This window comes from Macrotis lagotis, chromosome 5, assembly GCF_037893015.1.
Source record: "Macrotis lagotis isolate mMagLag1 chromosome 5, bilby.v1.9.chrom.fasta, whole genome shotgun sequence".
Lineage (NCBI taxonomy): Eukaryota > Metazoa > Chordata > Mammalia > Peramelemorphia > Peramelidae > Macrotis > Macrotis lagotis.
This window is the reverse complement of record NC_133662.1, coordinates 213300945-213312976: the sequence shown is the minus strand read 5'-3', so window position 1 is coordinate 213312976 and position 12032 is coordinate 213300945. Positions and strand designations below refer to the sequence as shown.

General features: G+C 41.5%; 1 protein-coding gene across 3 annotated transcripts in view; it reads right to left on the bottom strand.

Annotated features, from left to right (window-relative positions):
- AHCYL1 (adenosylhomocysteinase like 1) overlaps window positions 1–12032 on the bottom strand; it is a 39446-nt gene extending 27414 nt beyond the window's left edge. The window contains exon 1 of one of the 3 annotated variants that reach the window (XM_074188370.1): window positions 11815–12032. In XM_074188370.1, the coding sequence (XP_074044471.1) occupies window positions 11815–11940 (126 nt within the window). In that variant the 5' untranslated portion in view covers window positions 11941–12032. The remainder of the gene's footprint in view (window positions 1–11814) is intronic. The other 2 variants (XM_074188366.1, XM_074188369.1) reach the window with 2 other exon arrangements.

Genomic DNA, 12032 nt, shown 5'->3' with positions numbered 1-12032 from the left:
TTTCTGGGAAAGGAATAGAAACAATTGCATCCACATGCACTATATATTTAGCAGAGGCTTGGGTTCCCCTATAAAAGATTATTTTTTGGTCATGAAACATAGTAAGCACGTAGTTGTCATAAGGATACCACTTTAGATCATGCCTTACTACACAAAAAAGAAGAGGAGAAAAATGAATTGAATGGAATGAGGAAGTAAAAGAGTCATTTTAGATTGTTCCACTTTGAGAAAGATCCGCCATCTCTTATAGACCCAAAGGTTTCAAAAGTCTTTGATGTAGTATCTAGAATGTAACTCCAGCCCAGATTTTACCCAGTTTCTGGAAAAAGACTCCATCTTAATACATTTGGCCTTGCTGCATAATCCAAAACCCCTACTTTAGTGAAGAAAAGAGGGTTGGGGAAAAAAAGGGGCAGGAAGGCCAAGACTCTACTTCATCTGCCAGAAATAGATAACACACCTATCCAAAAAGATCAAAAGAATATTGAGAGAATTTGTCTAACAGAGATCCAAGACTATATTCACAATAACTCAATCCAAGTTTGGTAAGAATTGGCAAGGTGAACTCATTCCAAACATGCTCCGTACTCAGCTAAGCCTCTCCCTGTGGAGCCAGAAGAGAATGTGCAGAATTCTGAACCCCCTACTTGACAGGCTGGAGGGACTCCTTTGGCTGACTGACAGGGGCCAAGGACCTATCTTTTTTCACAAACTTCCAATTCCAAACAACACAAATTAAGGAATATAATGAGAGGAATCTTCCCCAAATGGGTATTCTTTATCCAGTCTTTGGGTTTTTAGCACTTCTTTCTCACTTCCAGTGCTAAACCAAGACTTCCTTCTCCACTCCCCGATTCATTTATGACTGATAGACAAGGGCAATAAACCACCCAGAATATTCATATTTCTCCTCCGGAAATCCTTGTATAGGGATGTCCATAGGATCAGCTACTTCCAGTTTGTTTCTTCCCCTGGCATTACAATGCAGCTTGCTACAGTAAGAACATCATGTCCCCTACCAGTTTAGTCTCTTTTCTATTACAAATCTGGAATAAACAGATTCTAAAGCAGCCACAAGCCTGTTACCGAGGCCACCGTATTGATCAATGTAATTAGCATTCACAATTCATTTGGTCCAGCACCACAGGACAGCTGGACTGTCCTCCAAGAGATGTGAATCTGAAACCTTTGTGTTCTGCCTGCTCAAAGACCTAGTTCCCAGACATTAGGCATCGAACTGTATTCTCTAACTTGGATGCCCCCTGAACACAGGGAAGGAACTCAGTTATCAGAGCAATTGGACACACCTACCATCTGTGAAGGAAAGTACCAAGTTCTTCTTCCAAAGCAGGAAGACCTAGAGGTTCATTCACTCTAGTGCTACTTGAATCAAAACAAAGGCAAAAGACAAACAAAATAAAAATTGACATAAAGAACAAAACAAAACAGACTCCTTGAGTGCCAAAAGTTTCTTGACACACTTGGCTCTTGTCTAAGATAGGGATAGATCCATCTCCCAGAATATTGCTGACCTAAAAGAAAATTTATGTTAATCAAAGACATCCAGGTCATATACAAATATTTCACCTTCAAGATCAGGATTTGTCAACAAAGATGATGGATATGTACATGTTTGTTTATCTGAGCAATTCTGATCAATTATGCAAATACAGTCATTTCTATGCTCTCTTCAACTCTTCACGAGGTCAAGCTGTTCCACTGGTTTCAGGCCCCCAAGAACTACTTTTGTCACAGATCCTATCCACATACACCACCCCCCTCCACTCCCATTTAAATTAAAAGCATTATCACAAATCTTCAAGTTCTCATTTTTGTCTAGGGAAAACCAAAATGCATGATGTCCCCAGTGCTGGAGGGCCCAAGATTCAATCTCCATTAGGAAATTCAAGTTTCTCCTTATATCATGCTGGCTATATTATAACTGTCAAATGTACAGTGTAATGAACCACTACCCTCTGGCAGGATATAATACTGTTTTGCCATTTGAAAATTTACAGGACTCTCCTATTTCTGTGGCTCATAGCAATTCAGATGTCAATCAATCAACAAGTACATATTAAATGCCTATGTACCAAGGTCTCCAAGGAGCTGGGGACACCAATACAAAGAACAAAATAACCCCTACTCACACAATAGAAAAATGTCATTTTTTAAATATGCAAGAAAGATAAGGGGGAGTGAGGCAATACAAGGTACCATATGGCCAAGTTTCATGGAAGACCACATATAGCTGCAGAAACTAAAAGCTAAGGGGGAAAGTCAAATTAAGAGTAAGATTTAGATACATATTATGAAGAAAATCTAAAGTCAAACAAAAAGATACTACTCTACCCCTTTGAAAACAAATTATTTCTGAGATGAGGAAGCAAAAACATTTGATGTCTTCACTGACAATTAGTATAGTGAATCTGCCACATTTATAATCTAGAACCCCAGGGTGACCCAAAGATCTGATAACAGGGAGCAAGGCTGAGGCAGCAATACAAAACAACTTTAAAAAACTTCTGCTGAAATGTCAGCACCCAGAACAACGTCAGTTCCTGAGTTGAACCCTAAAGGCATCTCTAATGAGGTCCCTGGGAAATTGGGAAAGATCCCAAAGGTATAGCAAAGACATGGAGACCTTCAGTAGTGTTCTGAGGACTTAAAGGCAAGATGCAGAATGAAAATTCATTCTCATATCCAGGAGCAATGATTCCAGGCAAAGGAGCAATGATTCCAGGCAAATGAGTAATCGTTTGCTGAAAAGTCCTTTTAGATAGTCTTAGCTGCTTATCATCAAGGATAGGAAGGTACTTATATATACACTTAGAAATAGATATACATATGAGTATTATGTTTGGACTACAACATCTAAGGAATGGAGAGGATGCAATCCAGATTGGCAAAGGGAGGGACCACTGAATGAAATTAAAGATCTTTAAAATACTAAAAGGAATAAGAGGAGATTCATAAACATGTAACATATTGCCCCAATCTCAGAGTCAGCCAAAACAGTGACAGACACTGCCTCATTCTGATGGTTGAACTTATTCAGGTAAACATTGCTTGCTGTGCCCATCAATTCCAGGCCTTCCTGCTCTTCCTCCTCATACCACTTCCCACACACAGAGCAGTGCTGTCTGAACCATACTGCAAAGCAGCAGTAACATATCAGCATTCTCCTCAGCACCTTGTTGAGTAAACAGCCTCAGAGGGATTTCAACTGATGCCATCTTTTGGGGGTTCAAGAGAAGAGGGCAAGAAAGAGAGAGCTCACAAGGTTTGCTATAGCTTGGGAAGCTTTTCAGGTTGCATGAGACCCTGGCTCAAGTAAGTCTGTAAGGGGACAGTATGGAACAGTGAGCAGCCCAAAGCCCCCTCTACTTAACCTTCATTTCCTTTGCATAACTGAGCACAGATTGAAGCTCTAAAGAGAAGCAAACTGGCCAAGCCTGGAATGGGAAAGCACAAAGCGCTCCTCTAGGTCAAGTGACAGAATATTCTGGCAGGGAAACAAGGCATTTGTCTGGCAGGCCCTCAAGATGGGAAAGGAAAGGGGGGGGGCAGAGGAAGGGGCTCCCTCTGGATAGGCTGGTAGTAGTTTTAACATACTTTTGCTTATTATTTCCTCAAATCCTCCTCAATAATAAACACTTATTATTTATATCTCAGGTTGTTCCAACTAATAAACTGCAGCTAAGATTGCAGTTCTCTGATAGTGTGGCCTAGTGGATAGAGAGCAGGCCTTGGAGGCAGAATGACCTGGGTTCAAGTGCGACTTCAGACTGTGACTCTGGCAGGTCACTTGACTTCTCACTGTTCTGGGCACCTTTTTGACAGTTGCAGAGAAAGTACCTCTCTGTTGTCTGCACTGGTTGAGGACATTCTACACCAAGAGATCCCTAAACCCATTAAATCACAGGTACAATCCAAAATACTATCAAGAGTTCCTTGAACTATAATTCAAGAACGTTAGAAACAACAAAACAAGGATCATTTAGTCCAATAAAAAGTTCTTGCTACATCCAAATCTTCTAGTCTACTTGCAATCTATGTCGTGCCTACCTGAACCATTCCCCTATTTTTACTGGTCAGGGGAATGTCCCTTATCCACCCACAGGTATCTAAGTTCTATGCTTCATATCATCCTTTGCACAATTAAGTTTGCTGCCCGGAAGCACAAAGTAAGCAGAACATCTCTGCTTTGTGTATTACATAAATAGAAAAGAATAAAGACTTTCAAAGAGGAGCATAGTGGGAGAGCCAAGCAACAAAATGACAATGGAGGCAAGTGGGTCGAAGTAGAAACTGAACAAAGAGGTGCCTACTACTGATGGTGGTGGGAGGCAATCAGTGCTTAAGTTCTTCTGGGATTCATGATTTTACAGGTTTGAGCCTTCTCTACCACCAAAACATCACACATGCTTTAATACTTGGCAGATGTTTTTTCTAGAATTGCTCTGATCAGATCAGTTCATCAACCTGTGGCCAACTTGGTGAAGTCTTTTGATATTTCCTAGGTTGATCGTCAAATGCCAATCAATAAGAGGCATCACCATGGAAACCAAGTGAATACAGTTAATTGCCGGATGTGTTTTGACCAAAGTAGAACCCAGCTGTTGGGAGCCAGGGTCTCTAAGCTGTTTGACACAGTCGCAGCAAGAAGACTCAAGGCAGTCAACACTGCCTGATGGAACAACATTTCCTTCTTCAATATACATAGGGATTTCATGCATACCGATATTTATAGGTTTATTATTGATTACAATATTTACTCACCCTAATACTGGAATGACTATTAAGGAAGGATTTCAGAAAAATTCCTTGAATAAAACAGATTGTAAACTCTGTCCAAATTTAACAGGACTGCCTCTCAGGTCATTCAGCATACAAAAGGCTTCAACATTATGAAATCCCTATATATATTGAAGAAGGAAATGTTGTTCCACCAGGCAGTGTGACTGCCTTGAGTCTTCTTGCTGCGACTGTGTCAAACAGCTTAGAGACCCTGGCTCCCAATATCCAGCGAAACAATTCCTTTCTTGATTCACCCAATGCACTCCAAGATCATATTCACACTGCTACTAGATCTCTGAGGCCCTCCACTGGACACCTCTAGTCAAAAAGGACATTAACTAATTAACTATACTCGAAATTTGATTATTCAACAGCTTAGTTGCCGATGCTAATGGGTGAGATCTAATTTTGTAGAGAAGTTAGAATGAGATGCATCTTAGACATACCTAGTCCAAACTCCTCATTTCACAAATGTGAAAACTGAAGCCTGCACAGAAGAGGATCTGCCAGAGGCTCAACCAGAATGGAGAGCCCCATTCAAATACTACAGAGGCTCTTGAGTCAAGGCATGGGAGAGGTCATTTTCTTGATGCTTAACCCTACTAGGTCTTAAATGTGGATAAGCTAGATGACCTTTGGGGGTCCCATTTCAATCTAGGTTTTCCCCACTGATTTCCACATTCCTGTTGCTTAATAAAATCAAGTTCTACTTGTATAGGCTGTGATCAATAAATGTTAACTGACTAAATCCATGTGAAATATTTGTGTGAAGGGGCACCTAGGTGGTGCAGTAGATAGAGCACTGGCCCTGGAGTCAGGAGGACCTGAGTTCAAATCCAACTTCAGCTGCTTAATAATTTACCTAGCTGTGTGACCTTAGGCAAGTCACTAAACCCTGTTGCCTTGCAAAAGTAAAAAAAAAAAACCTTTTGTGAGAGAGTGTGGCTGGCCAGTCAGTTACTAAGTTTCTATTAAGTACCAGTTACTGAACTAAGCACTGGAAATACAAAAAAAGGCAAAGTCCTTGTGCTCACTCAAGGAGCTCACAATCTAATGGGGGAGACAAGCAAATAAATGTGTATAAACAAGCTATATAATATAAATAGGAAATAATTGTAAGAGGGAAGGTAGTAGAAGGATTCCAAAAGGCTTCCTGTAGAAGGAGGAGTTTTAGCTTGGACTCAAAAGAAGTCAGAGAAGCCAGGAGGCAAGAAGAGAAAGGACAATATTCTAGGCCTGGAGGACAGTCAGAGAAAATGCCCTAAGGGGAGAGATGGAGTGTCTAGGTTTTTTTAAATAACTAGGAGTCAATAGATTGATAAAAGAAGGTGGGAGGGGTTTAAGATAGATTTTCTTAAAATGCCCAACAGTCAGGAACCCAGGGAGTGGAGAATAAAATGGAGATTTTTTTTCCCTTTGTGCAAGCTAAATGACTCAAAAAATTTGAATTCTAGTCTACAACAATTAACCTACTACTGGAAAGAGGGGTGTTCAGTATCTGTACAGAAGAACTGATTTTGGTCTCAGATAAGAATTAAAAAGAGATAATTAAGACTCCAAGAGGAAAGTCCTGTAAAAACTACTATCCTATCACATCAACTCTGGATAGAAGACACCAAAGACAAACTGCAGAGGCCTCACACATAAGGACACCATCAGTCTGACATAGATAAACTTCTACGAAAGCTACATCCAGTAAAGTTCATTGAGGGAAAAATCCTAAATGAAACCCCATAAACATCCTGGATTACACCTACCAGTCTAACACATTAAGTAACACTCATCAGGCTCTAATCTGGTCCTTTTCAGAAGATGTAACAGACCCAAATGACATGCTACCTAAGTTAAATATCTATTCAACATGGTTCAATTTTCAATATTCAATGTGTTTATGCCTCCAAAACACTCCAATTTACAACACAAAGTATTAATCAGATTTATTCTCAAATGTTTAGAAATTACAGAGTGCAGAAAATGCAATGGACAGATACTTCAAGCCAATCATATCCTGCCCATTTTAAAGCACAACATAGTCTGAGTCATGAGGTTAATTGCCTCAGTCCCATTACTGCGGAACCAGAGGAACCTAAATGAGTCCAGAACCATCCTCATTCAATCTTGGGATTTGGCTAATAAGAATTTGACATAATGTCAGGATATGAAGACCCAAGGACAACATAATCCTGCGATGTTACTGAGACTAAGATTATAAAACCATTCAATACCTGATGACTACGTAATGCCAAGTGGATCAGAAGATAATGATTTTCAAAATAATCATATAAATTCAATAATTGTATTGATTTATTGATACTGATTTAACAAAGTATTCCCTCGTTCCCCTCTCCAAATCAAACATGAAATATGACAATAATAGTACATTAATGTTTAAAGAGTGCTGTAAGTCAGAGAGCAAAATTATTATTTCTATTAACAGATGAGGAAATGAAGGCACAACAAAGTTAAATAACTTGTTTCAGGATCACAATGGGCCAAAAGACAGAACTTAAATCCAGGTTTCCTGATTTGAGTCTAATGTTTTAGAAAAGTATTTTTGAAATGAATATCAATACGCTTATCTATTACTATGTGTATGTATACATATATATAAAATAATGTGGCCATTGAAACTCATCTACTTGAACTTCAAAGATTTGACAATCATACCCACAACTGTTTAGATCTCAAAGCAAGAATATGAAACTATAGGTCTGTTCATTTTTACACTTTACATGTGAGCGGTTCTGTTTAGCTCCATGACTTCTATAGAAAATTACAAATCTTTATATTTCTATTAGTCCCAGAACTACCCTATCTCCTAAGGAATTTCAGGACTATAGAAGACTTGGGTTTTTTTTAACATTAATAATTTATGAGGACAATTTATAGAGGTGTTTGTTCAATTTAATTCAACATACACTGATTTAATACCTCCCGTGAAAAAGTAGTCTAGTTGGCTGTAGCATATTTGGAAAGGAGAGTAACATGAGATAAGGCTGGAAAACTAAGTAATGTAAGATTGTGCAGAGCTGAGAATTTGAAACAAGAGTTGAATCTGACTGGATCACTGATATGATGTCACTACTGTTTATGAAGTAGACTGGCACTCCCAGATTTATATTTCAATATTTAATAACTGGCAGTATGCAAGGGGTTGTTAAGGGATTCACATACATTCTTTGACTTGAACCACATAATGATCCTGTAAGGTAGGGTTCAACAAGCACTAGCTTCATTTTACTGGTGATTTTTTAAAAGAGATTTACAAAGGTAAAATGACTTGCAAAAGTCACATGGCTAGTCAAGTGTTAGGATTTGAATCCTACTTTAAAATCCTATAATATGCAAAGTCCTGTGCCAGAAATTTGGGTTATAACCCAATTTTTAAATGACAGTCCCTTCCCACAAAGAATTCACATTCTGCTAGAGGGTACAAAATATACGTTAATTATAATATGCATATAATATACATTAATTATAATATAAAGAGAATATTATGGGGCAAAGTATAACAGAGAGAACTGCTCCAAAGTTCAGGAAAACTGAGCCTTGATGGAAAAGAATGATGATGATGAACGGCAGACATAAGGTAAGGGTGGTTCATAACAACAGAGAATAGTAATGGAAGGCATAGGAAATAATCTGCCATGTAGGGAGAATAACTAATAGTCTACCTTGGCTGCAGCTAAGTAGTATCTGAAGGGAAATAATATGAAATGAGTCTGAGAAAGTAAGCCGAAGCATCAGAAAAATTAGTCTACCAGTGCCATGAAGGATGACCTAAATGGAAATAAACAGAGGCAGGAAAACTTTTAAAAGTACTACAATAGTTCAAAGTACATGGAAATGAAGACCTAAACTAGAAAAGCTACAAGGGAGGATAGGAGGAAAGGAAGGGAGAAAATGTAAAAGTGGAATCATTTATTGAGTGATGAGAGAAAACTGAAAGGCCTTGAAAACAATAGAGATTAGTACAAGTATTATTAGCCCTACTTTATAGAAGAGGAAATAAAGGGTAAAATGATCACCTACTTAATAAGATGCTGAAGGCAGAAGAGAACCCAAATACAAGTCTCTCTCCAATGACTCTAGTACTCTTTATGTGGCATCACAATGACTGTGAAAATATATGTGATGGGGGCAGCTAGGTGGAGCAGTGGATAGAGCACTGGCCCTGGAGTCAGGAGTACCTGAGTTCAAATCTGACCTCAGACACTTAATAATTACCTAGCTTTGTGGCCTTGGGCAAGCCACTTAACCCCATGTGCCTTGCAAAATCCTTAAAAAAAAATATGAGATGGACAGAAGTATAAAATCTAAAAAGAATATCCTTGGTTTTGGACAAGTTGAATTTGAGTTTACTGTGGGATACCAGATTAAGATATCCTGTACAAAATATCTATTTTTTAACTATGTAAAACATTAAGCTAGGCCATAAGCATACAATGACAAAAGTGAAAAGATCCTTGTTCTGTAGGTTCACTGCAGCAATAAAACATGTATGCAGATTACACAGAAGGTAATCAGAAAAGGGAAAGGGCATTAATAGTGGAAGGAGATAGGGAATCAAAAGTTTTTTGAAGTAGGTAAACAGCTAAAGGGAGTCTCATACCAAAAAAAAAAATAATAATAATCTTGACAAGCAGAGCTCCAGGCAGGAAGCCTAACTTGTACAAATGTATGATGGCATATGATGGAATACTAAGTTCAGGATACCATTGTCCAGCTTAGTAGAATGTTAGATATGGCTAGAGAAACATGGGAGCCAGAGCTTTAGATGTCAGGTTAAATGTGTGTTTTATTATAGGAAATGACTGAAAACAACATTCCAAGGGAAAGGTGATGAGCCTGAACTTGAAGGATGAATGAGTGGAGAGATATTTTATAGTTAGAATTATAGGGTTCTGCAAGCAATTGACAACGGGCATGGCATAAAATCTCTCTGAAGTTATAAACCTGGGTGACAGGATAATAATAGATCTGCTAAGTTTGAAGGGGAAAGTTTGGCAGGAAAGATGATGAATTCCAGTTTGGCCATATAGAATCTGAGAGGTTGGTGAAACATGCAGTTTGAGGTACTGAGCAGACAACTAGTAATGCAGTACTAATGTACAGGAGAAATGAGATACTTTATATTATTTTGGAGAGTTATCTAAGAAAAGATGACAAATAAACTCTTGGGAATTGAGATCACCAGGGGAGAAAGTAAAAAGTGAAAGGAGTTCCCAGGACAAAGTCTTCAGGAACATGATGAATCAGCAAAGATTCAGAGAAGAAATGAAAGGACATGAGGACTGGGGAGAGGGGGAACATAGGAACCAGTTGTATAAGTCACATTTGGGAGCCCTTGTATCAAGATTCTTGTGCCTGTTTCCTCATCTGAAGCCACTAAAGTAAATGTTATCACCAAGGAAGAGAATAAAAACAGGACCAAGGGCAGACTCAGGGGAGGAACATCTACCTTGTGAAGGTACTGAAGTCAGGGAAGACAAGGAACCACTGAGACAAGAAAGGTGTCAGAAGCAGGAGAGCCTGATATTTCTGAAGCCAAGGAAGGACAAAGGTACACAAGAAAAGGTAGCTGTCAGCTGTGGTAAATGCTAAAGAAAGGTCAAGGACTGAAAACAGGCCATTGGATTTGGAAATTAATTTTATTATATCGCTTGTGCCCTTCTAGCTTTTCTAGAGAGAAGGAAATCAAGTTATTCATACATGCCAGGGTTACAAAAGTAAGTCAGAGGTTGATGTAACACTGTGAAGCCCTTAACACCAGGACTCTTTGCTGGACTTTGTATGTGACCTTGAACCAGTCCTCGATGGCTCCATTAACAAAATAAATGTTCCTGGTTATCACTAGGGGAAAGAATAATTAGTCATCATAAAGCACTGTGTTAAATTGTTGCTGAACAATAAAACTCAAAAAGGACAAACTTAATGAGAACCATAAGGACAAGTTTACAAGCAAATGAAAACCCACCCTCTTCCTCCTAGAGACTGAGTAGCTTTTTGCTTAATGAGACCAGGAGTCTGAGACCACGAGCACTTAAGCACGGATCGCTAGGCAGCCAGTCCTTTCAGGCAGAGACGGTGTCTCGGTAAATAAACTTGTAGGTTACAAGTACAGGGATAGTCCAGGTTCAGAAGACCCATGGGACCTAAGACCTGTGAGAGCCATCCAAAGGAGCCAGGCTCTGAGAAGCTGGCACAGCAGGGAAGCAGTCCAAGGTGCTGGGATCCAGAAGCCCTGGGCTCCGGCCTCGGACCCCACGCCGCGGAGCTTGGATGCTGACTTCTCCGAGTCTCCTCCTCTGCAAAGTGAGGGGGTTGAACTAGATGATCTCTCCGTTCTCTTCTGGCTTTATAATTCTAAGGTAGCTCCGCAGCTTTACCACTGACTCATCGGAAAGCTTAACTAAAAATAAACCTTCTATGTGTAAAGGGACAGTCACTCGAGTGAATAATACAGAATACAAAGGGTTACAGCCCCGGAGAAGGAGATTAGGCTCCCGGAGAGCACAAAGAACAACTCCCTCAATCCTTTTAAAAGGAAACACAGGCTTTCCCCGGTAAGACCTGGCCCCGGAGGACAGACAGAGCAAGCACAATGGGGGCTTTGTGCTTCCTAACTGGGCCGCTGACCTGCCGGGCAGAAGGCCTCCCAAACAGCCGAGTGGGAGGCCGCTTGTTTTGCTCGGGATCAGGTGCAGAAGCGCCGGCCCCCGCGGCCCGGCTACAAGCCCGGGGTCGCGGGCTCCAGAAGGGGCTCGGGGCAATCCCGAGCGGCCCCCGTGTGCGGGGCCCCGGGCCGCGCCGGCCGCGTCCTCCAGGCGAGCCGCCACGCACAACGAAACGAGGCGGCGCGGACCTGCGGGCGCCCCCCACCACCCCGGGGCTGCGGCTCCTCCGTGGCGCCCCCGGCCCGGGCCGCCGACGTGGAGGCCGGGGCGGGCCCGGCGCCGGGACAAAGGGCGGCCCGCACACGGGGCCCCGCCGCGCCCCCGCCCGCCCCCGCACCTTCTTGGGCGCCTTGGTGACCGTGGCCATGAACGAGTACTTCTCGGCGTCCTCCTTCTCCTGGGTCTGCTTCAGCTCCTCGCCGACCCCGGCCGCGGGCAGCGGCACCGCCTCCGCCACCGACATGCCGGCCCCGGGCCTCGGGCCTCCCGCGCGTCGGGACGGGCGGACGGCGGAGCCCGCGGCTCGGCCGAGCCCACGCTGAGGTGGCGGCGCCG